At 47.7% G+C, this 25,949-nt stretch overlaps 1 protein-coding gene across 1 annotated transcript in view; it reads left to right on the plus strand.

Annotated features, from left to right (window-relative positions):
- Positions 1-25,949, plus strand: part of SCP2 (sterol carrier protein 2) — a 76,124-nt gene that overhangs the window by 47,301 nt on the left and 2,874 nt on the right. The window contains exons 13-15 of the mRNA XM_027838242.1: positions 13,985-14,078; positions 17,461-17,590; positions 22,963-23,042. Of these exons, the coding sequence (XP_027694043.1) occupies positions 13,985-14,078; positions 17,461-17,590; positions 22,963-23,042 (304 nt within the window). The remainder of the gene's footprint in view (positions 1-13,984; positions 14,079-17,460; positions 17,591-22,962; positions 23,043-25,949) is intronic.

Consider the following 25,949-nt stretch of genomic DNA (forward strand, 5'->3'; position numbering starts at 1 on the left):
CCCCCATAAGATTTTGAGTTCCAAGTTTTCTCCCCATCTCTCCTGTCCCCCTACTCCAAGACGACATGCAATCTGTTATAGGCTCTACATATACGTTCCCCTTCAGTAATGCCATTATTAAGTCTGTATTCCAAGGAGATAAAAGGAGAAGGAAAAGGATCCAGAAGTACAAAAATATTTATAGCTGTTCCCTTTTCTAGGGCAAAGAACTGGAAATTGAGGGGATGCTCAGCAATTGAGGAATGGCTGACCAAGTCGTGGTATATGATTGTGATGAAATACCATTGTGTTTTAAGACACGATGAAGACTTTTGTTGTTGTTGTTGTTGTTGAGTCATTCAACTCTTTATGTCCAACTCTTCTTGGCCCCATTTGAAGTTTTCATGGCAGAGATGCTGGAGTGGTTTGCCATTTCCTTCTCCAGCTCATTTTACAGCTGAGGAAACTGAGGCAAATAAGGGTAAGTGATTTACCCAGGGTCGCACAACTAGGAGGTGTCTGAGGCCAGATTATTTGGGCTCAGCTTGACTGGGTGCTCTATCCACTGCACCACTTAGCTGCCGGAGGAAGACGCTGAGAAAGGTGGTGAAACTTGTGTGAATTGATGCAGAGTGAAGTGAGCAGAGCCAGGAGGAAAATTTATAGGATAACTGTGTTGTAAAGACAAACAACTTTAAAAGCTGTATGTTCCCTGGTCGACAGAATGACAAATCTCAATTCCAGAGGGTTTGTGATGAAACATGCTGCCCACCTCCAGATAGAGATTGTAATCTATGTGATTGTAATCAGGCTGCAGCTTTAGGACATACTATTTTTGGATGTGGCCAATGCAGGAATTTGTTTTGCTTGACTGTACGGTTTGTAATATAGGTTTTGTGTTCCTTTCATTCTCATTGGGGGAGGGGAGAGAGGTGGTAAGGAGAGAAAGGGGGATCTTCACAAAAGAAGAGTAAGAAATACTGGACAACCAGTTGGGTACGTGGCAGGTGAGGGGAAGTGAATAGTAGCAGAGTGATGCCAACTTACCAACCTGGATGACTGGAAGTATGATGGTATCCTCAAAGAAATGGGAAAGTTAGGGAGAGGAGGGGAGTGTTGAGGGAAAGATGAGGGTTTCTGTTTTGTACATAGGATTATAGGATGTTGAGTTTAATATGCCTATGAGATGTTTGTTTGGAAATGTGCGATAAGTACTTGGTGATGTGGGTCTGGAGACCAGGAGACTGGCTTGGACTAGATATCCAGGTGTGGGAGTCAGCTGTAGAGAGATGGTAGTTGAGCCTGTGGAGACTGAGGAGATCACTAAGTGTAGTGAGGGAAGAGAAGAGAGCCCACGACGAGCCTTGGGGGATACTCAGTTAGGGGTGGGATGCTGGGGATATACCAGTAAAAAAGACTGAGAAGCAATGGCAGACAGGCCAGAGGAGAACTGGGAGAGAACAGCATTGTGAAAACCAAGCAAGGAGAGAGTGTTCAGGAGGAAGGAAGTGGTCAGCGGGCTCAGAAAGGATGGGAAAAGACACTGGATTTTTCAGTTAAAAAATCACTAATAAACTAAAGTCGTGTGGGAGTTATTGAAGGAGCCAGGGCTGGAACCCAGCTCTCCAGCACTATGTTACTGCTTTCACCAGGCCATTGTCCTCATTTAGGTTCATCCCCCTTTGTTGAAAAATATGAGGACCTTAACTTCGGTTTTAAACAAATACATTTTTATTGACTTTTTTCCTGGTCTTACATCACTTAGATTTTCCTCTGGATCCAGAGAGCCATCCTTCATAACAAAGAATGACCTCAGTGTCTTACTAGAATGTTGGCACTTTTAGTTATTTGTCTGAAGGATCTTTTTTCCTAGAGAAGATCCTGGCATTCTTACTTAAAGGTGGCCCTGGTATTTGTAGCTGTACATTCTTTGCAAGTCTGTACAGGCTTGGATAGGCTCGAAGTTGTCAGTTTGGAAGTTCTGCTGGTGTAGCCTCATTAAGCAACATTGATTTTATCTGACTGGAATTATCTTTTAGAAGCTCCATGGAGCAGGTAAAAAAACTTAGCGATACCTGCTATGCTTCCCAGACCGGATCCACTTAGCGCCAGGTACTGTTTAAGTAGCCTTTAGAGGCAGCCTGATGGAGCTGACCAGGCAACAGATTCACAGGCAGGAGACTGGCACTGGAGTTCCCCTCAAAGAGCCTCAGTGACCCTAGTTTTAGACATCCGAGGCTGTTGTGAGGATCCAGCGTGGAAGGTGTGCCCGGTGCTTTCTGAGCTGCCACTGGGGATAGTGGCCAGAAAGGGAGTAAGAAGAGATCTCTTGAGCTCCTGTCTGGAGTCAGAGGCCAGCAGTGAGGTATCGGCAGGAAAGGATGGGCAGGCTCCAGGGTCAGAGATTCTGGGCTCACATCTTGCTTCTGACACTCCCTGTTCCATCTTGGGCCAATCAGTTCACCTCTCAAGGTCCCAGTTTCCTCCTCTGTGAAAGGATGAGGGAGGAGTTTGCCTAAAATGGCCTGAGGTCCCTTCCACCTCGAGACCTTGGACCCCAAGCATCGTAAATCACTCTATCTCTAGAAAAATGAGAACGTTTATTTTTCCAGCAAATCTTTCCTAGGTAACCGTGGGCAAGTAGACACATGCACAGAATACAGACATCTTGTCCTAAGCTAACTGGTATTTCATCTCATGTGGGTTGACCTAGTTTAAAGAGCACCTTTCTTCTCTTCAACCCTGGCTGTGTTCTCACCCACCAGGTAAGACTGAGTCTTCTGCTGAAGCTTTCTTCTAGCACTTAGGCCCTGTGACCCATCCCAAGATATGCCAGTAGCCCTTCTGGTCTGACTTGCCTCCAAATTCCCCTCCTCTCATTTTCACTAGTTCATCCACTATCTACCCCCTCCTCCTCCTCCTCAAAGTCTTTTCTTGATTGCTCCCAGGTATCACATTTGCTCTCTCCTCTGAACCCCAAGTAATGCCTTGTTAGAACCTAGTTTTAATCACTTATTTTACCCACTAAATTATGTGTTTTTTATCTTCGAATCCCCCAGAACAGCTATAACACGGCCTTCTGTGTTGTAATGTTCAGTCATTTTTTTGTTGAATACCTGACAACCCCCTCTAAATACCCTTTGCAATCTACTGTTCCTTTATCTGGACTCTCAGCCAGCTCAGGCTTCTCTGGGCCTCCGTCTCATCCTCACGTTTCTGCCTCAGTGCATTCCTGGAGGCCATTGCTTGAGCACTCACTCTCGGTCACTGAGGTCAGTGCTTTTCGAAATCTTGCTTTTCTTTCTAGGTACTGATCAGGTGCTGCCTTCTCCTTGAAGCTCTCCCTACCACTCTCAGACCCAAAGTGCCCTCTTCCTCTTCCAGTTTCCCTGAATTGTCCTTCTTCTTCTTACTGCAGGCAGCCACGTAGCACATTTGTCCAGGTTACGTTCCCCATTTAGGCTTCACCTTATGCCTCTCAAGAGTAGCAACTGTGTTGTCTTTGATCTTTGTATCCCCAGCTCTGTGTTTGTTGAATTAAACTGAGTTTTAGATTTAGTGATTGCGGAAAATCATCACTTTTTGAACCAGTTAATTGGAGAAGACATTAGAAAGCATTCGATAATAAATTCATACAGTTCTCTGTCCAGTTTTCTAATTCCCCTGCTCCGAAACTATGAATGCCATAGTCTAAAACAATAAGGACTGACAAAAGTTAAGACTGAAGCCAAGGCTGGTAAGAAAAAATAATTATAATTTAATATCATAGTGTTTTGAGGGTTTTTTTAAATGTAGAAAGGTCTTATGAACCAGTAAAGCTATTTCAAAGTAAAAAAACAAACAGAAAACCCAATATCTAGCCATGCATCATCTGAATAAATATTTACCCTGTGTTATGCCCCAGGCAGGATTTATATTCTTTTAGAAAAAATAGTGAAGGAATTTTAATGAATTGCTTTTAAGCACCAGCTTAAGGAATCATAACTTTAGAAAGCAGATGGCATTTTTTCCTTCCTGTATAATAAATTTCATTAAGATTCACTAACTCAGAATTATTGTAGGTCTGACAGGAGGAGAGTGGAGTTTCCCATTTAAGTGTCTGTGGGAGAAAGGATTCACTTATGTAAGGAGTGTAAAAAAAAAAGCATCAAGGGAATTGACTTCAGACATCCTTGGTTTCAGAACATTTTGAAGGCTCTCTTCACAGAGAAACTAGTGATGTACTAAGAATCATTTTTATTTCTTTATTGAAGAGGCCCAGATCATTCAGTTCAGCGAACATTTGTTAAGCTCTTACTTGTGCCATATCTTGTTCTGTACATCCTTGTTTGCTTGTTGTGTCCCCATTAAAACTGCTAGAAGAAGGGATTGCCTTTTGCCTCTTTCTGTATCCCCAGTGCATGGTCCAGGGTCCGGTGCAGGCCCTGGCTCTCACTGACCCACAAACAGTTCTTGGCCTCGGCAAGTTTCCATTGTGTTGGGGGGATACTGCAAGCACGTGAGGAAGTCAATAGAGATCTTACCCAAAGTCGAAGGCAGTACTCTGTTAATTCAGATTACTGGAGATACTCCGTGGCAATAAAAACTATATTCCTTAAAAGCATTCTCTGACTGACTCCTTTATCCATCAGTTAGTCTGAATTAGCAAAGTCTTACTGTGATTTCCTTCCAGTGTTGGTCTATTCTAAGTCAAAATTGAAAGGTCCTCTGTAGGTAGGAGGTTAATAGGCTAATGTTCAGATCTGTTACGCATTCAGTAAAGTGCATAAAATAGATGTGCAGCTTAGCCTGCTCTAACTTCCTACCCAGACCCTGTAAACAAATTAACAGCCAATTTTAATGTACCAAATTTGAGTTCATCCATTTCTGTCTGGAGGGTGTTTTGTTGTTTGTGTGTTTGTTTAGCTTTTTGTATTTGTCACTTTTCTAACTGCATTTTTCCAGGAGCAAGAACTGAGTGTTACACTTATTTGTATCCCACCATCCTGCTCAATAAATAATTTCTTCTCTTCCAGTAAATATTTATTGATTTGACGTCTTATATAAAATGTTGGCTTGTTAGACCCAAGAGTTCTGGCTGGAAATATTGGAAGATTGACTGTTTATCTAGTTTTCTGTTTCATGCTCGTTAGATTTGTTGCTTATCATTCATAAGTACAGATGTGACATGTAGGTGCTCGGTAAAGAGAAATGCTGGACCGTAAGCATACATGATCATGGAGTGGGAGGCACTGTACTTTTTGCAACTGTAGAAAGATTACTTACATGAGTACTTGAATGGCTTCACGGTCTCATTGACATGGGGGTCCTCCCTCCATGGGTACAGATTGTAATTCATCCATACCTGCTTATGCTGTATGATTCTTGTCTCTGTTCGTCGTGCTGTTGGCCTTCTTCCAGGTCTTTGACAAGGCCGCTCCCTTTCCCTAGTGTACGTTTCTTTGATAACATCCCTTATTTTTAGCGTGGCATGGTACTCGATAGCTAGAGTTTGAGTCAGAAAGATCTAGATTCCAATTCTGCCTCCAGTTTTGGGCAAGCCTCAGGTGACTGCTAACCCAGCTGTTGTCCTTATGATAACTACTGACTTTGAGAAGCCGAGGGATCTGGGTTGTTGGAGCAAGTTCCTGCACGTGTGAAAAAGCAGACCCTTGCTGAGATCATGGGTCCTTGAAATGAATTCCTTTCCCTACTTCTTGCTCACCATGTTGAATGTGAGAAGGTGGTGGTGTAAATCAGTGGTGGCTTCTTTGCAAGAAGGTATAGCACAAACAATGCCATTAAGGAATTGGCAAGCCAGACCAAAGCAGCTGGGTCATTCTCGTAGTGAGGGTGAGGGCTAAGGCATTGATGGACGACCCAAGGGTCCGCTAGTCTCTACACAGTATGAAATGCCTTGTTGGAGAATTTCTAGGGTGACTGGGACAAAAATGGCACAGAATGAGAAGGCCCTGGGTAGGCCTGTGACCTGCGCTGCTAGCAGTCCACAAGGATCATCTGAAACCTCAAGGAGTTTAGAGTTCTCCATGAGAGAAATAATAGTTACTGGTTTCAGAGTGAGTCTCTTAGCATGTTAAAGTGAGCCATTCTGGTACCTGCCATTAGGCACATCTGCTGTAGATAAGCCATTTGCCTGTCCTTTATTGGGGTGATATCTTCTTATTATAATTAATTGAATTGGGAGAAAACTCATTTTTACCCAAGATATATTTCAGAGAGGAGTTGTTAGCAATCTTCTATCTTAATTTTGTTTTTCTTCCTTAAAGCTTTCCTAACCAAGGAAAGTCATTCAAAAGATTTTGTCAACCATATAAAGTATTCTTGATTACAGAAGAACAAAGTTTTGTTTTATTGCCGGTTTAAATGTAATGGCACATATTTCACTGTTATTTATTAGGGGAAGGACAGTAAATGTTTCCGTTGTAAAGAAATAATGGTAATTGTATTTTGATTATCAGAGCATTCAGTCCAAGCTCTGCTCTCACAGTCAGATTGTAAAAGTGTCTTTAAAGAAGAAAGCCAAATCAGAACAATCCCATTTCTTTTATCTTCAGAGAGTCTTGACTTGCAGTTTGACCTTCCCTCCATTTAGACCAGCTTTGAACATGGCTGGGTGTTGCCTGGGCTGTGTAACTCCTCTTGGGGAGAATGTGAATTTTATTTTTAAGTAGGAGAACCAGCCAAGTATAGAATTAGAACAGATTTATATTTTGAAACTGTGGTCTGTTTAAGAAAAAAAAAACCCACCACATTACATTAATTTTTAGTATCAAACTCTTCTAGTTGGTTTGAAGTTTTATCCTGTAACATTTATTGTATCTTCAGACTCTTCCTCCTTTTGACTCCCCTCTACCTAGAAACAGGTTCTACTACTCCAAAAAACCTCCTTTCTTTTGATCTTGCTACCCCCTCAAACTACTCCCCCCCCACACCCATACTAGCTGACAGATGGGGAAACCAAGGCTTAGGGAAGAGGCTGCCTCTGGTCACACAGCCAGTAAGTTTCAGGGGTGAGATTTGCACCGTCGTCCTTCCTGACTCCAAGTTTAAACTTTATCCTACTGTGCCAGATTGCTGCTGCTTACTGCCAGCGTTTCAGAAAGAATGGTTTGGACGATCTTATCCTCGATTTCCTGCATCCTAGCTTCCTTCCTTATTTTTGAAATTTGGCTCTTCATAGTCACGAAGGGCTCGGTAATAGCCGAGCAAATGGCCTTTGAGTTGTCCAATTTGGCTGCATTTGATGCTATTAAGCATTCCCTCCTTGTTACTTGTCTTTCTTGACTTCCATTACTTTCCTGTCCTGGTTTTCCCTTACTTCTCTGCCCCTTTTTGGTCTCCTTTGCTGATTTTTCTTCTTTCTTCTCCTTCAGTGTGTTTACCAGACTGTCTCAGCCTCATTTTTTCTTTCTCTCCTCTTCTCCTGAGCAGCCTCCTCCACTCCCATAGCTTCAGTTACCACCTCTATGCCATCGGGTTCTGTTTGGTGGCACTCATGTTATCTTGCCTGGTCTTAGGCCCACCATGACACTTCTGGCCATTTCCACGTTGGGCCTCTTGGACTTCCCTGTCTAAACACTCTGTGAACTGTCTTGTTTGCTTATATTTGTAGCCCCAGCTCTTAGCCCAGTGCATGGCACATACGATTGAACTTAATCAATGTTTCCTTTATTCATCTGTTCTTAACTAAGCTGGCTCTCCGTCCCTGGTCTCCCGTTAGTCGAATCCTCACATTTCCATTTTCCTCTGCCCTTCTGGTATCTCACATTTAACATGCCCCTGACTGATCTTCTCTTCCCCAAATCTGACTTTCTCCCCTCACCCCTCATTCCTGCACCTCACTTGATGTACAACCGTTGGCCCAGTCACTCAGGCCTCAGACTTTGGAATTATATTTCATTTTTCCCTCCCCCTCCCATACCCACCATCCAGGAATTTGCTAAAACCATTCTCTCTGCCTCTGACTAATTCAGGCTCCTATGACCTTTTGCCTGTTTATTTGAATGCCATCCATGCCTCCTCTGCAGTCTGCCTTTCACAAAATTGCCAGAGGCCTCTTTCTACTATGCAAGTCTGATCATCACTCAGCTCCCTGTTCAGATCTTCAGTGGTTTCCCATTTCTCCTCACTCTGGCATTGAAGTCCTTCTCTCCTATGTCTCCAGGCTACTTTTCCATCCTTATTTCATACTGCTCCCTTTCGTGGGGTCTGCATTTTAGCCGCTCTGAATTAGTAGCTGGTGTTTGATTTTTCCCCTGTCCTCTTAGGTTCTCTTTGCTTATGACATTTCCCCTGCCTGGAGTGGCCTTTGTCTACGTCTCCACCTCCTGATAATTCTTCTCTTCCTTGAAGATCTTGTTTAGGTGTCATCCCTTCATAAATTTGCCTTTTCCTGTTCCTGTAAGGTGGAAGTGATCCCTTGCTCCCCAGTCCCTCGTCCCCCTTTGGCTTGCTCTATGCACTTTGCACATTATAATTTAATAGTTATTTGTGTACACGCCTTAGCCTCCTACTAGGTTATAAGCTCTTCAAGATTAAGGGCTGGCTATTCCATTTTTCACCTTTGTGTCCCCACTACCGCAGACATTCTACTCTGTGGCCTCCACGTGGTATGGAAGTGACTCTAGGTTCCTGAAAACCACTTAAAGAACTTGTCTTTGAATGTGAGTCTGGTGACAAGACTGTGTCTCCTACTGTCTGGGGGACTCATAGCCACGGGGAAAGGCTCATCCACAGGCTGCATATGAGGAGATGATGTTTTCAGCCTCAGTATCCCCAGAAGGCTGTCTGCTAAGCTGAGGGGGCTGCAGTTTGTGTTGGTGGAGGCTGAAGCTGGACTGATCGTGGAAATCCTGGCTTGTGGTCCCCGAACTGACATGGACACACTTGTTGGACTTGGCAGTTTTAAGCTGTGTGTGTGACACGTTATTCTGTCTCTGTCACAAAATTGACTGAAAGGCATAGAGAATTCAAGATGCCACTGTTTATTTTTTGTCGTCTATAAAAAAGCATTTGATTTGGTAGAGCAAGGCGCAGACTTCGAGGCTTTCCATGCTGCTCGTGTTGAGGACCTGCAGTCTTCATGAGCAGATGTTGCAGCAGAGAACCTGGGATGGACTTGTGACTGTATCGAACAAGGAATAGAAGGGGTCGACACAGACTCCCCACGGGTGTTTGTGCGTGTCGTGGAGAATCGGAGCCTGTGCAGCCCAGACTCCGTGTGGGAGTAGGACTCCTCCTCCATGGGGAGGTCCTCCAGGCCCTCCTGGGGGTGGATGGCGTTATGCAGATTGCAGCCCAGCAGCTCATCCAGACAGTGACATGTAGGTGAGATGGGGTGAGAACGGGCCAGGTGGTACGCAGGAGATTCCATGTGCTTTCAGTGACCCCAGATTTCTTCTTGAAAGACCCCCGCCCCCACGAAAGAAAAGAAAAGGAGATCCTTCCTTCTGAGAAGCCACGGGAGCTCTTTCCAGCCCTGAGAGACGGTGGTTGCAGAGGTGCCCTCAGACCCAGGAAGGCCTCACTAGTATCAGCCCGGTGACTCTGGGAAGGTCCCCAGGCAGCTCTCGGAGGCCTGGTTGTAGGAAAGGTGCCTGTCTGCACTGGCTGAAGGGATTCCTGACCACATACTGTCTTACACTGGTGGAGCCACAGGTCTGGTCAGAAAAAATGACTTTGGATTGGGGCATATGGCGGTCTCCAAGGAAGCCCTATGGTGGGTGCCACAACAGTGGCACGTTGACATTTTTCATGGAAGAGCTGGTGTAAGTTGATAACTGAGATATGTGCAACTTGGAAAGGAGCAGTCCTGGTTAGATAGTGATATGGAGGCTTTATAATAATAATCACTAACATTTATATAGCACCTACTGTGTGCCAAGTGCGTTACAAATATTATTTAATCCTCACAGAAACCCTGGGAGGTAGGAGCTGTTATCCCCATTTTACAGAGGAGGAAACTGAGGCAAATAGTCCATGATATGTGACAGAACCTCGAGTAAGGTCCTCAGGCATGTTGGGTGAACCTCCACATGGAGGTTTTCTGGAAGACCGTGGACAGGAGTCATATTGGATGAGGAGGTGCTTTTGGAGCAGTGATCTTCCCCGACCCCCAGTTGTGATGGGGGGCATGTGTGATAATTAGATTGGAAATCTTGGCGGCTGCCCCACGTGCATGGAACTGAGCCTCTTTGTAGAACGGCTGTGTCAGGGCTGGGTGTCTGGTTAAAATGTAGTATTTTGCTTGTCGCTCTGGTGCTCAGAAGCAAAGGAGGAATTCACACCCAGTGCTTTGTTTGATTAACTGTTTGGGGAACAGTTTTCTGGTTGGTAGTTGGCAATAGCTTGGCCATAGTCAGGGCTCTGGTCACGGTAGAAAGAAGTTTATCTTGTATTTTCATTTGTCCCTTGTCTTGTACTTCTCTGGGTTTCTGCTTTTTTGGAGCATGTGACTTTGGCGGTAATGGGAAGTGTTTCACCAAGGCCTCTGTGTAGAACCTTGCCTTCTGTAGATTGATCCCTTAGTGAACAGCACAAATCAGAAAAAACTGGTAACAGGTGGGGCACTGTGAGTGCCCCTTTAGTGCCCCCACCACAGAGAACTGTGTGGACCTGGAGGTGAGTAGAATGGGAAGCCTTCCACTCAGAAATTAATGTGCTATTTCAAGCTTTAAAAATTGGATCCAGTCATCAATGCAGCAGGGTGACCTGCTGCCTAGGGAACCCTGAGGCAGGTCCTTCTATATGGACCACCATGTTCTATAATTTAGTTTTTTTTAACACTTTGTAAAAATTGATACATTGATTTTCTTTGTAAGTGGATCACATTTGAAATAAGATGTCAGTAATACATAGGGTCAGTTATGCCTTTGTTCAAGGCCTTTAAATATTTGAAAGGCTGTCGTGGAAGAGAGATTAGCTTTATTCTGCTTATCTCCAGAGATAGGTGCAGTGGGTGAAAGTTGCCTGACACCACAGCCACCTCCTAGTGATTGGTGGAATGGACTCTTCCTTCCCTGCTAGTGAATCCCTAGCTGCTGGACGGGCTGAGGCAGAGTTTGGCTGGCTGCCCATTGGGATAATGTCAGCGGGATCCCGGGAGGGGTTGGACTGCATGACCTCTGAGGTCCCATCTGACTCCAGGCTCCTACCTAGAGAGACAGAATTCTCAGTAATGATAAAGCCTTGGTAGGTTTGGTCCTTTGATATTTTTTATCAGTGATAGAGGTGATGGAGCAGAAAGCCAACTCATCAGATTTATAGATCATTCACAGGGAAGCCATCTAAAGCAACATAAGCTGACCTTACTGTGTAACTGAGGCAATAAGAGGGTGTGGGCTGCTGAGGACGTACAGGCCAGTTCACTGGTGTTGGCATGTGAAGTGTCTTTATGGGAAGGAGAGCACGAGAGGGCTGCAGGCAGCCAGCTTGCGTGACCCTGGACAAGTCAGGTCTCTGTCTGCCTCAGTTTCCCCATCTCTACAAATGAGAGCATTGACCTAGGTGATCCTTAAGGTTCTTTCCAGCCGTTACCTTCTGTAATTCTTTGTGATCTTGGAGAAGAGGCCGAATTGGTTAGGATCATCTCCCTAGAGCCAGAAGGGACCTTGGAGGTACTTTAGTCTAACCTTGGCTTTTTTAAAGATAAGGAAACTGGCCTGGAGGAGTGGAGAAGTGAAGTATTGCAGCTCAGCGTCTTTGCTTCCAAATCCAGAAAAGGTCACGAGAAGGAGAGAAGTTGAGAAGAGACTTAGTAATGGTTTTCAAACATTTCAAATCATGACTGAAAAGATGATGAGTGTTGATTTTTTTTTTTATTCTATTGAAAATGGAACAAGAGGAAATGAGCAAAGGGCTGTGCTGCTCGGAAGCCTTACGGAACCATGTTCCTTTGGGTTTGATTAAAGACCGGAGGCTTGGAAGGATCCTTCAGGGCCCAGGCTCCTCTGAAGCCTCAGCATAGTTCCTGGTGCGTAGCAGGGCCTGGAGAAATGTCCGTCGATTAGTTACCGGCTGCCGTGGAGGGACCAGATGCCCCCAGCCAGGCAGGACCAGGAGCAGAGCCAGGTGGAAGCCCCCAGGGGCTTGATATAAGGAAACAGAAGCCCACAGTCAGCTGCCTTAAGGTAGAAGGGGTCGCTTTGGTAAGTGGTGGGCTGCCTATCATGGGAGGACTTCAGGTTTGTATAGGTTGTAAAGGACTGGCCTGGATGTCTGCGGAGCTCCGTTCCAGCCCTAGGAGTCTGTGGTTCTGTGGGAGTTTCACACACCGATGAATCTTAGTCTGGGCCAAGCACGGCTCAAAGGCATTGTCCTGAGCGTCACTTCTGCTGGGTCTCCTGGAAGCATCTCAAATTCAACGTGGCTAAAACAGGCCTCGGTGTCTTTCCTCCAGCTCTCCGCCCCTCTCTGCTGAACTTCCTTGTCCCTGAGGATGTCGGCTTCTATAAAGCCACCCAGGTCCACAGTGATGCCCGAGCCTGGCTTCATCCCACGTGTCCAGTTACTTGCCAGCTCTCATGTTGTTCCTCCTCTTATGACATCTTTTTTTTTTTAATTTTTTATTATTTTGATTTATCAACAGTCACTTCCATAAGCATTTGAGTTTTACGTTTTTTTCCCTCCCTCCCACCTCCCTCCTCAAGATGGCGTGCAATCTGATATAGACTGTACATATACATTCCTATTAAACATATTTTCACATTAGTCACGTTGTAAGGAAGAATTAGAATCAATGGGAGGAACCACAGGAAAGAGAAAACAAAACAAAAAGAAGAAGAAAAAAATAGCAAATAGTATGCTTCCATCTGCATTCAAACTCCATAGTTCTTTCTTTGGATGTGGATGGCATTTTCCATCTTGAGACTTTTGGAGATTTTTTTTTTTGCTTTTTGGTGAGGCAATCAGGGTTAGGTGACTTGCCCAGGGTCACACAGCAAGTAAGTGACGTGTCTGAAGCTGTATTTGAACTCAGGTCCTCCTGACTCCAGGGCCAATGCTCTCTCCACTGTACCACCTAGCTGCCCCTCACAACATCTCTTTTATCCTTTCTCTCTACTTCCTCATCACCACTCCATTCAAGTGGGAGTGGATGAAGGCCACCTGTTTGGACTCCCTTCCTGGCCTTTCTCCACTCCAGTCTGTCCTATACCCAATCGCCAAAGTGATCTTTTATTTTTCTGGGGCAAGGCAGTTGAGGTTAAGTGACTTGCCCAGGGTCACACAGCTAGTAAGTGTCAAGTGTCTGAGGCTGGATTTGAACTCAGGTCCTTCTGACTCTAGGGCTGGTGCTCTATCCGCTGCACCACCTAGCTGTCCCCACCATCCCCGTATTTTACAGATGAGGAAACTGAGGCATATAATGGTTAAGAGTCTGAGGCGTAATTGTAACTTTTGTTTTTCTTCACTTAGCACTCCAGTTCCTGGGTCCTCTGCATCCCATGATGCTCCCTCATGTCACTGTTGGTGACCCCAAGCTTTTGACACCTTGGCTCCCTGTGCAGCTTCCTCTTCCTAAACCAGTTTTTTTTTTTTTTTTTAAGGCAATTGGGGTTAAGTGACTTGCCCAGGGTCACACAGCTAGTTAGTTACAAGTGTTTGGTCTCAGGCCAGATTTGAACTCAGGTCCTCCTGACTTCAGGGCTGATGCTCTATCCACTGCGCCACCTAGCTGCCCCCTAAACCAGCTTTTGCCCTCCTTGGCTGTCCTCCATGCAGATACCACTCAAGCACCGTTTTGGACCCAAAGCCTTGCCTAACCCCTGCCCTAATTGCTGACACCTGCCCTCCCTAACTGCCTTGTATCTCTTTATTTTGTGTTACTCTGTGTTTCCTAGATGTATACCTGTCTCTCCTGAGAGACTACAAGCCTCTGAAGGCAGGGATTGTTTTGTTTTGGGTCCCCATTGCCTAGCATAGTGCCTGGCACACAGGAATGTTTAGCGAATCGTGCTTGTCGATTTGGATGTTATGTAAACTGACTGGTTTCGTTCCATTCTTCCAGAAGTCATCAGATTGAAGCTTTTCCTACCAGTTCAGCACCTGATGGATTTAAGGCACAGCTTGTCTTTAAAGAGATTGAGAAGAAGCTTGAAGAGGTCAGTAACCTTTTTCATCTTTGTCTAGAAGGATGCGGGATGAGGGATAGGACCCAAGGGAAGGGAAAAGAGATTCATGATTCAGATACAGTCATGAGATGGTTTGGATTGAAAGTGATGGGAAGAGCCTTAGACACGGAGTCTGAGACCCTCGGGTCAAATCCTGCCTTAGCGGCTTGTGTGACCTGGGCTCTTGATCACTCCTACAATCCCAGGTCCTGCAGACACTTCCCATTTCTCATTCTCCTGTTAATGAATGATTCTGGCAAAAGGTGTTTGATAAATGCCCAGGTGTCCAGGCCTGGCTTCTTTAATGAAATCCAGTGGAATGTGGTCAGTCAGTCAACAGGTGTGATTGCACCATGGGGAATGGACAGGGGAGCCGACAAGCCCTGTGGGCCTTCTTGATTGTCTTTGCGTTTAAGAGAAATGCCCAGGTGTCGTGTTAGCTGCAAACATGGTTTCGTTTTTAGAGCGTACGGCAGTGCTTTAGAACAAGTTTTATATACCTGGCTTGTGTATGCTGTATTTTGGGAATACTCAAAATGACGCTTCTGTCAGAACAGACCTTTTTTTCTAATGCACATTTTAAGTCTTGAATAAAATGTGTCTGTTTTGCTTGTTTTTTTTTTTTTTCATTACCACCTCTAAAGAAGTCTTGAGTCCATTCTTTTTCTGTTACTTAGACAGCTGTCTTGAATCATTTATTTAACTTGACCTTTGGGTATGTGTGGGAAAGCTGTCCACCTTTTTAGGTAAAAGAATCAGGGCTCTGTGTCCATTCTCTTCTTCCCTTCTCAATTCCTTTGTAATATTTTCTAGTGGGATCACTGTAGGCCACACTGAAAATACCTGAATATCTGGCTGAATATCAGCCAGTCTAGCCTCTATGGGTGAGGAGCCCAAGGGGTGAAGGAACCTCCCTGAGGCCACAGAGTTATTTTAAATCCCCAGAATTTTTTTTAAAGTTTTTGTAACTCAACTTGTAAGTGAATTGGAAAAACCCCTGTATTTTAAAAACTTAGAACATAAGAAATATCATGCTGGATCAGTCCAGGAGGCCATTTAAGATTCTGCCAGTGATGTTTTTATGGGAGAAGTATATTTTCACAGAGTCGCAAGTTCCAAGGGCCCTCAGATATCATCCAGTCTTACCTCTCGTCAGCCTCCTGGTGAAGACATCTTCCAGCCTTTGGGACCCCGCTGTCTCTCGAGGCAGCCTGTTTCACTTTGTTCTTCTTGTTAGGAAGTCTTTGCTTCTGGATTTCCCAACCCTTTTGCCTCATTTTTGCCAAGGGACCAAGCAGAAGCCAGCTAGCCTTTTGTCCACCTTACAGATCTTTAGAGGCTTTGAAAACGACTGTCCCATCCTCACTCACGGCTTCTCTTCCCCAAGCTAAAGGGGGATTGTTCCCGTTCCCTCAGCCAGTCCTCATGTGTCTTGGGCTGCAAGCCATGGGAGTCGCCTTCCGTGAAGCTTTAAACTGAACTTCTTTAAATTCCTCAAGAAAATCGAGGTTCATTAAAGAGCCTACATTTTGATGCAAAATCAAGTTTTTCTAAAATTCTGTTCTTTCGCTTTCTTTTTCTGTCTTGCTGCCCAATCCAATCCCAAGAGACCACTTAGACGGGAGGTTTTGTGAGACTGCACTAAGTACCAGCTAGGAGGCACAGGGGGCTCAGTTGTGACTCACCCGCCCCCCTGATGCCCGCTTGGTGCTTTCAGGGGCTCTGGAGATGGAGGTCAGTAGAGCAGCACTGCCTCCTTCACAGGCTTTTTGGAGGAAAGAGCTTTAAGCCGACTCAGGAATCTAATTTGTTAATAATAAAACTAGCGTCCCTCATGATTATCGTGGAGGTGTAGAGGTAGTATGGCGTGGTGGAGAGATGCTGCCTTTGGCACTCAGTGGCCTTGTGAGCCAGGACACAGCACTTCCTCTCTGTTGCTCAGACTGTCCTGCTCTTGGGGGTTATTTGAAGAGTCAGAGAGGACTTGCGGTCCCCCCCAGAGTGTCCCAGGCCTCTCCGGTGGCCTCTCGGTTGGGATCGCACAGCATCGGGGCTTTTGTCTTGCCCCAGAAGCACCCCAAGAGATCAGGCCTTTGCTTTGCTTCTTTCATTCTTTGGCCAGAGGCCCAGCTCCATGGGCCTTTTGCACTTGGTAAGCTCTTCTTCCCACGATTGTCAGTTTCTTGAAGAATTCCCTGCTCCTCCTGTTAGCAGGAGAACGTCAAAGTCCCGGACCTTTGGGAACCTGATGCTTACTGTGAAATAGCAAAGGAAGCCCTCCAAGAGATTCTCTTTGTCCTTTTGTCCTTGTTGGTGCAGCCCTCTATACCTCTGCTTGGAATTCGGTCGCGAGTCTTTTTACTGAGTCAGTGTGTGGGGCAGCCCCTTGGCGTGGGAGCCCGGCTGCTCCTCGGCATGCCGGAGGAGGCCTCGAGATGGGAGCAGGGTTTTCTTTCTGCTCCCCATACTTTCTTTTCCTTCCCACCCAGCCACCCTCCAGTGTAACGCTGTTCAGTGATCCAGGGCTGTGGTGTTGGGAGAGGCCTGACCAACAGCCAGGGCATGTCCTGTGTGTCCAGCTTGGGCAGGAGGGGATCTGTAATGTGCCCCCTGGGATTTCTACCTGTTGGTTCTGGTTCTGCCTTTGGGGTCTTAGCAGAAGAGTGAATATGACATGTGCTTTGAAGACACTTACGCTGCAGTTGGTTCACAGTGATGGGCAGACAGTTTATGAACTTGAGAGAATCCTGGCCCTGCGTGTTAGCGGCCTCAGAGGAGGACAGTGCTTTGGTGTGTGAGAGGAGGCGCAGCCTGGGCTCCCCCGGAGTGGGTGGGGGCTTCCCTGGAAGGAGGGGCCTTGTGTCCAGACAGCTTCAGTGGAGGCTGGAGAGTGGCCTGTTGGCCGTGGCTTGGAGGAGCTGCCCTGGTCAGAGGCCATTGCCTCCCAGATGCTGAAGTTCCATGATGATGGAGGACTCTCACTGCCCGAGGGGCTGGATTTGTTTGGGCTTTGTCTTCATGGTGCCTCCCTCGGTGCCTTTTGGATTGGTGATTATTGGGAGCTTTGACACAGCTTGGCTCGCCTCTCAGCAGCCTTCCAATCTGACAGATGGAGATGGCGTGGGTGTTGTGTGAGCAAAAGCGCAGAGACCAGTCCGCTCTCTTCATTTGGTTTTCATTATTGATACAAAATAAGTTCAGTCTGCAAAGGCTCCTTTTTGCCTGAGTGCTCCCCTCGCTAGCTTCCTGTGGCTTTTGTCCCAGCGATGGTGGGAAGCTATCCCGTCAGCTGTCCTGGAGGATGGTCCCCAAGGAGCCTGGGGGCTCCATCAACATGAACAGCTATAACTCTGGTTTTTCTCCTCATTTACAGGAAGGAGAACAGTACGTGAAGAAAATCGGTGGCGTTTTTGCCTTCAAGGTGAAAGACGGCCCTGGCGGGAAAGAAGCCACCTGGGTAGTGGATGTGAAAAATGGCAAAGGCTCCGTAGCTGTTAATTCAGGTCAGTTGCTGCAGCTGTGCTCCCACTGTGTGCTGGGGCAGTCACAGACCTTGCTATGTGGTGAGCTCTGAGAGGACAGGGGCAGGCCTCCTTCATCCATTTGGAACATCAGGCCCAAATGCCTTGCCCAGAAAAGATGCTTACACACGGCCACCCAGTGAACACTGGCTCCTAAGCAGAACCAGGTCACTGTCTCTTGGCTGAGGTGTGTTCCCGGAGGACTGGCCTCACATGTGACCCTGGAGGGTGAGGCCAGAGCGCAGGGACTGGGAACTCCTCTTGGCCAGACCCAGGCTTCATTAGGCCTGAATTCTCCCATCTCTGCCTCCAGTTGACCATAGACCCTCGGGGCGGGACACCCCTTCTCCTCTGCTTCCTTCTCCATTCCTGCAGGGGGCATAGTAAGCTCCGCCACAGCTGCCTGCCAGGGTCTGGGAAGATTCTTTTGGCAAGCTTTAATTAAGCCCCTCCTACAATGCCCATGCTCCTGGCTCCGAGCTTGGGCGCTGCAGATGGAAGATGAGACAAAATGGTGTACTGGAAAGGAACTTAGAGTCTCTTGGGGGAAACAGCTTGTACTCAGGCAGATGCCCAAAGCAGGTTCCAGGCCTTGGGAAGGGAGCCAAGCCCGGAAGGGAATGTGAGATTCTGTGATGGAGGCTAAGGAGGAGAGGGCAGTCCTGATTGTGCAAAGACTTGGAGAGGGGAGATGGAGGTCATCTGTGGAACAGCAAATACACCAACATGGCGGGAACTTAGAGGGCCTGGAGGAGCAGGAGCGAACGAAATTTGAATGTGCTCCTGAACACAGCAGGGAGAGCTGGGAGGTTCTCGAGCTGGGAGCTGGGGAGGTCAGAACTGTGTTCCTAGGACATGCAATTGGCCGCTCTGTGGAGCATGGGAGGGAGGGAGACCAGGTGGGGGCCAGGGGAGAGGGGATGGAGGCTTACACTGGGCTGGTGCCTGGGTGAAGGAGGGCCAGCAACCCAGATGTGAGACTGCTTTGTGGAGGGGGTGCAGGGCCCAATCCCTGCCCACAGTCACCAGCGTGCCAGAGTGGGTCTCCACCTTCCTTTCCCCCTAAAACCCTCAGGTCTTCTGATGACTGTCTTTGCCTGAAGGTAAAGAAGGCTGCAGCCTGAGGCAGTTGTGCCTGATGACCCTGATCTTGGGAATCAGTCACTCTGACAGGGTTCAGTGACTTGCCCAGGGTCACACAGCTAGTAAGTGTCTGAGGCCAGATTTGAACTCGGGGAGATGAGTGTTACAGACTCCAGGACAGGTACTCTGTGCACTTTGCTGCCAACACACGCACATACATACCTTTTTAGCATTTAAAGGCTTACAAAACAATTTCCTCAGACACCCCTGGGTTAAGAGTAATTATCCTCCTTTTACAAATTTAAAAATTGAGGCTTGAAGGAGTTAAGTGACCCGCTCATGATCCTTTGGCCAGTAAGTGTCCGAGCAGGGGGTTACCTCAGGGTCTCCTGGGGTCTAGTACTCTGGACACAGCGTCATGTTGTTCTGTGCAGAGAATACCCCCTTGTCTTTCAGATCTTGGGGATCTAATTGAAGCAAGGACTCACTCCACTGTACAAGGGTAATACAATTTCTTTTTTTAGGCATTTTTCCCAATGAGTTTCAGGAAAGATGTCTCCCCAGATTTTCTCTTCTCACTTCCTGTTCATGCAACTCTTTACCTCGTGCCTACTGTGTGTGACTAAGAAGGTTATGATGTAGGAGGTAGAAGAGAGTTAAAATAGCAACTGTCCCCTACAGGAGCTCATTATCTGATAAGGGAGGTGCTGCATATATGGGTATGCCTAAGTGTAGCCTAGCTCACAGTGCTCCAAGGGATGGGAGAGCCAGATAGGAGAACTCTGGGAATTCAGAAGAGGGAAAAGACCAGTTCTGCCTGCAAGGAGCCAGGGAATTGGGGAAGTCTGTTCGAACTGGGTCTTGAAAAGGAGGAAGGCTGGAGATGGGAGGTGGTGGAGGGGTGGGAGAATGTTCCAAGTGAACAGACCCCATGAGTAAAGACACAGAGTTGTCAAAGTATTGGGCACATTCTGGGAATTATGAGTTCTTGGTCTGACCAAAATGTAGAGTACAATGAGGGGAGCACAGTTGGAGATAAGGCTAGAAAGTTAGGTTAGACCTGGTTTACAGAGAGCCTCGAGTACTAGGCCAAAGAGTTCAGGCTTGGTTCACCAGTCTTTAGGCATCAATTTAGTCGTTGATCGTGGCTGAGCAGGACAGTGACATGATGAGGGTTGTGCTTCAGGGGATGAATGTTGGGTAAGATGGATTGAATGAAAAGAGACTGGAGGCATGAGAAATCAGGAGAAGGTGGAAACACCAGCTGAGGCGATGGTGTTGAGAGGTGATGCAGGGATTGAATAATATTTAGAAGAATATTTTTTGTATGAGATCAAATTGCTGGGGTCTTAGAATATGAGTTGAAAGGAACCACAGAGGTCTAAACCAGATCCGAACAGGACTCCTCCTTTGTTTGTGATTGATATTGTACTGATTGCTTCAGTCCCCTGAACATCTTCGGGCCTTCTTAATAAGATCCATGATTATTCAAAAAAGATTGCCCCAACAATTCATATAGGAAAAACTAAATGGATGAAAAATGCCCATTCTCTAGAGTCAAAATGAAATAGAAAGGGGGGGCCACTGAACTGTACGTAAGGATCCCTGTGGCTACATGGTGACTTAGATATTAATGTTATGTTTTAGTGTATTTTTATGTATTTTGTTAAATATTTCCCAATTACATTTTAATCTGGTTCCAGGGCACTTGGGAGTGTCATCCCATTGGGGGGTACATTAGTACATATTTGGGATGGAGACTAGAATTGGACCCAGAATCAAAGAGGAGGAAGAAAGATTCCTGGGTTGCGTTTGGAAAACCACACCTTGCTTTTAATATTCCCCAGGGGTTCCCTGGTGCAAAGGGCCATCTTTTTAACACACATTCTCTCTGAGGGATGCTCTGTGGTTGTGAATCTTAGACCCACAGATCAATGGAGAGACCCGTAGTGAGCATCAGCACACTGGACACCATTCTAACGTAGAGGCGAGGCGCCGCCCAGGAAGTGTCGGAGGGCAGCTGGAGGAAGGGCTGGAGATCTGCTTGGTTCTGTTTGGTGCATTCGCTGCAGAAGAGCTCGGGCAGTGTGCCTGGTGGTTTGCAAGGGCCCCTGAGAGCCTAGAAACGGCTGTAGTCAGTGGACACAGCAGGCCCAGAGCTGGGGAGAGATGATGAGGTGGTGACTGAACCTTTGAGAGCCCCAGGGGAGAGAGTGTGGAGGGGTCTGAGGAAGGAGGCGAAAGGAGAGTGGTCAGAGGAGTAGGAGAAGAGCGAGCCAGGGGAGTGGTGCCCTGGACACTGGTGGGGCAGGCGCATTGTTCCAGGAGGAGGTGAGAAGGTCACTCAGAAGCAGGATGTCAGTGTTCATGGTGTGGTCAGGATGGAGAGCCTCAGGGATGGTGGGGGGCAGGGCTGGAGTTGGATTCAGAGGCCTCTGTGACTGAGCAAGGGTAGAAAGCAGTGATGGTGACCGTAGGCTGGTCTGGCCTTGTAGATGTCATGGCAGAGAAGGGGGAACAAAAGGACCTGTGTTTCTCCAGGACAAGTTGAGTTGAGGGGATGTGTTTTTCAGGGGACAGGAGTGTATTTCCAGGCAAATGGGAAGGAACCGCTGGAAAAGGAGAGAATAAAAATGCTGCTGTAGCGGTTGGCAGGGTCAGTGTTATTCCCGTTTGACAGATGAGGAAACTAGGTCTCAGAACGCTGAAGTGGCCTCCCCAGGGGTGCCCAGTGAGTCCAGTGATGGAGCTGGGACTCAGAACTCAGGGGTTCTGAGTAAAAGGTCCAGGTCCAGTAAAAAGTCTACCGACTGCATACCCTCCTCCTTCTTAAGAAAATGTTAACCATGAGAAACTCTGCTTGTGGAAGGACGTGGAACAGCTTTTATATTACCCCGGGCACTGGTGTCAGCTTCAGGCCTCCCCATCAGGCTGTCCCCCACAGGCCAGAGCTTTCTCACCCATAGGGAAGGATAATCTGCTGAAACCGATGCTTGCCAGCCCCTGGGGAGCTGGGGCCACGCCTGTTCCTTTTGTGTGGCCAACAACTGGCCGTTTGTTAGCGGGCAGCAGCATTCAAGTGCTCTTAGCGTGTCCTAACTTGAACTGGTATTGGAGAGGTGGTTTCTGTTCCAACCCTTGAGTCTTTAGTATTAATGAAGTATTTATTCATGGCTTTGTTTGCTTACATACCCTCCGCCTCTCTGTGCTGGTCTTTCCACCCTGTCTGACAGGCCTTCCATCCCTTCTCTCCATCTTCCGAAAATCCCTGTCTCACTTTGCGATCTGGTGTGCGCTGACAGCCCATCCATCCCCAGGAAGCCCTCCGTGATTGGATGGTTTTAGTGAGCGGCACTGAGCATCCTGCGAGCTCTTTCAGGGGCTGACCACCGTGTGCACCTTGGCTTAGGGGCAGGGACTGCCATGCCTCTGACGTCCCGGAGCCCCTCGGACGGCACAGAGGAGCCTCCTGCCTTTGCGCAGCCAGGAGGCCGCGTGCCCCACCCACCGCCAGTCGTTCTGGACTGGGCTGGTCATCCCAGCCAGAGGCAGCTGTCTCGCTCCTGTCAGTGTTGCTGCGTGATCACATTGTGGTGAGCGTGGTGGGCCCGTTGCTTGGCTTCTCATACCTCCCCCCACATATGAGTGCACGCCCATCAGTCTTGCTGTGTCTCTCATTGCTGATGGGCCTGCACGGTCCCATGTCCATGGCTGGTTCAGCCACTCCCCAGTTGGTGGGCACCCACTTTATTCCCAGTTTTTTACTGCTACAGCAAATGCTGCTGTGAATACTTGATGTCTGTGTAACTTTCCTCTCTCCCTTGTCCTGCGATCACAAACGGGGGAGTTTCATATGGTTTGCTGCTCCCGCCGGCCTGACCGACAGCTGGGCCAGCAGTGCACGGGCTGATTTGGTGCCTTCCGGCGGGCCGTATCTCTCGGCAGTTTGCAGGGTAGGATGGTGTGGAACCTCAGGGGCGTGACCTGGAGCACTTTTCCTGTGGGTGTTTGGATCCTCCTGTTCTGACCTTCGATCCTGGGATCCTGGCCCAGAGCCGTCTGTGTTCGTGTCAGTCCCCGTCGATCTGGACTGTCAGGCTTCTGTGGGACAGGGACGACGATGAGGATTTTTTCTCTCCCCATCCTCTTCTCGCAGCCCCATTGGTGTTGAATGGGCTGGGCGCTTTCTCAGTGAGAGCTCTGGCTTCTGAGCCTTCCTCAAGCCCCGTGCTCACTTTCCTCCTTTCTTCCCCCTTCTCTGTCTGTTCCAGATAAGAAGGCTGACTGCACAATTACCATGGCTGACACCGACTTATTGGATTTGATGACCGGCAAGATGAATCCTCAGTCGGTGAGTGCCCCAGAGAACGGAAGGTTGAAAAAGGCAGGCCTCAGGGCCTCATCAGCAGCTGCCTGTAGAGGTCACCTCACTTACCCGTCCATTTCACGGATGAGGAAACTGAGGGCCAGGGAGGGGAAAGAGTTCTCCTGAAAGATCACAGGGCCAGGGAGTTAGAAGTTGGGACTTCAGCCTGTGCTCTTGACTCTCTTCCTCTACTCTGGGAAGATTTAAAAACTCATCAGAGCTCTCTCTTACATCTGAGTTCCACAGAATTGAAATGTCCCTTGATGTAAGTAATAGCAGTGGCCATAATAATGACCATTGTGGCTGTGAGGCTTTCAGGTTTGCTTCCACAGATTACTTCCTTTGGTCCTCCCAGCAACCCTGGGTAAAGTAGGTCCTGTTCTTAGACTGAGGCACAGAGAAATTGAGTGACTTGCCCAGGGTCACACAGCACAGAGGCTGGATTTAATTCATGAAGATGAGTCTTGCTGACTCCAGGCCTGCTGCTCTACCCACTGTACTGCCAAGCTGCCTCCAAACAACACGTCAGTACTAGAGCTTTGAGATGTCTTTCAGTTTAAGTTGAAATGTTTGCCCGCCCAGGGCCTGATTTGTTTTAGGCCTTGGACCAGTGTGCTATGGCAGGGGGAGAGGGGGACAAGTGAAAGAGTGTTGGGCTTGGAATTGGGAGATCCGGTTAGAATCCTAGGTCCAACACTTAGTAGCTGTGTCAGGGTGGGCAAATGACTCCCTCCCAGAACCTGTTTTATCATCTGTGGAATGGGGACATTACCAGGGTGGAGTGGAGGAGGAGGCCTGGAGCCCTCTGCTGGTGGGCTGAGCCAGCTCCTCAGAGGGAGAAGTAAGCACCCAAGAAGGGGTCGCCCTGTCTCTTTGTGAAGCTGCCACCTCCAGAGGCAGCCCGGGCCCGAGGGGGCAGCGCTCATTGTTGCAGAGATTGTCCTGGCTGGAGCCCATGGCTCCTTCCCATCGGGGTCTTTGTGCTCTCGGGGCAGCACACGCGTGGCGGCTGCCGTCCGGACCCTTTGATCTTTGCCAGGCTAAACGTGCCTGCTCTCTTCGTCTGACCCTCGTGGACTCGAAGCCCTTTGCCCTCCTCATCCTCCTCCTCTTGGCTTCCTGTGTTGCCTCTCTTTCCATACGTTTGATTCAAGGAGCTGGCGGGTTTGGGTGTCAGCGCCAGCGAGAGGTTTCTCTTTGGTTCTTTGCACCTGAAAGTCGCCCCACAGCCCCGCACCACCCTAGCCGTGGTGGGGGTCGGTCAGAGTCCCCCACCGCAGGCCCTGCCGGGCACCTCGGAGCCTGACCCAGCCCACTCCTCTCGGCCAGGTGGGTGGTGGCTTTGGGGGGCAGCTCCTTTTCTTTGACCCCTTGGTTTTACCAAGTAAAGGCTGCTCATCATCACAAGAGAAGAGTCAGGAATTGCTGAGCTCACATCTGGCCCCAGACACTTACTGGCTGTGCAGGTGATCTAACTTCTGTCTGCCTCAGTTTCTTCATCTGCAAAATAGGGGTAATAATGGCTCCTGTCTCTCAAGGGTGCTGTGAGGCCCAAAGGATGTAAAGTGTGCCAAGTACTCTGCAAATCTTAAGGTTCTATAGAAATGCTGGTGCTGGTCGTTAGATTAAAAAAAGGCAGGCATAGCAGAAAACACAGGATGCAGTGGACAATTGATCATTTAGAATTGGTTAGCTCTTTGGTTCCGGTTTTTTCTGCTGCCAACAGAAAAAGCCCGTAAAGAATACCTGGAGCTAGACTTGAGGCAGGCAGGGTGATGTGGTGAGAAGAGCTCTGAATTTGGAGCTCAGATCCTGGCTCTGGCATGCACCAGCTGTGTGACCTTGGGCAAGTCATTTGACTTCTGAGAGGGTTGGACTAAATGATCATCAAGAGCCATGCTAGCCACTCACCTTAGGAATGACTCACGTTTGTATTCCTACTGGAGAGCAGTTTGGCCCAGTGGCTGGAGAGCCAGTCTCAGAGTCAGAAAGACCAGGGTTTGAGTCTTGCTTCTGACCCCTGTCGTGGCACTGGGTGCGTCTCTCAGGTTCCCAGGCAGCGCTCATCTGCATTGTGGAGGAAGTTCCTCATTGGGAGGACCCTCAGCCATGCAGCTGCAAGACTGTCCAGAAAGCACCAGTCATGCCAGCCTAATGTCCAACTTTCATACAATTCAGCCTGATTCAGGAGGCACTGTTCTAAGCACAGACTTGTTCTGCTTGACTTAGTGACTAGAGAGGGGGGTTCCAGTGCGTGTCCCATCAGCGCACTCTTTTTAAGAGTAAATATAAGAAAATAAATAAGAATAAAGAAAAAATAAGAATAAGTAAATAAATTGTACTTTGAAGCCCCTAAGCTTTAAACCTCTGGGCAGGAGGCTGTGGTCCATATAGAAAGGAAACATTTACTTTGTCCAGACAGAGGAAAAAAGGAATTAGTCATCCTTCCCATGCAGCTCAGGGAAAGCCAGCGTTCTTTACATTCTCAAGTGTAAGGCATACAGAGGCTGTGCCTTTTTTATTTCCTTGCTGAAAAAGTGGAGACCGCCTGGCACTTTTCATCCAGACGTTTCTGAATTTAAGAGTATTGAAGCATTGAAAACCTCCAATGTGTTGTGTTCCCAGTTCTGCCATTTCTCCTGAGTTTTCCTGGGATTTTATTACATGATAAATTTAGTAGTTGTTAAAATGGCTTCCCAGTATGGATTGGATTGACTTTCCTCACAGAGCCAAGCAGTAACAGGAGTGCCCCCGAATTGGCGGGCCGCCGTCTGTGGGGAGAAGGCCTTTGTCAGGCAGCCCAAGAGTTGGGTGATATTTAATCCATGCTGTGCTGCCTTCCAAGGGCTTATGAATATATTCTGGTTGGTGCTTTTCTAAAAAGAAAAACTA

The sequence above is a fragment of the Vombatus ursinus genome, unplaced genomic scaffold, assembly GCF_900497805.2.
Source record: "Vombatus ursinus unplaced genomic scaffold, bare-nosed wombat genome assembly UNPS02014825.1, whole genome shotgun sequence".
Lineage (NCBI taxonomy): Eukaryota > Metazoa > Chordata > Mammalia > Diprotodontia > Vombatidae > Vombatus > Vombatus ursinus.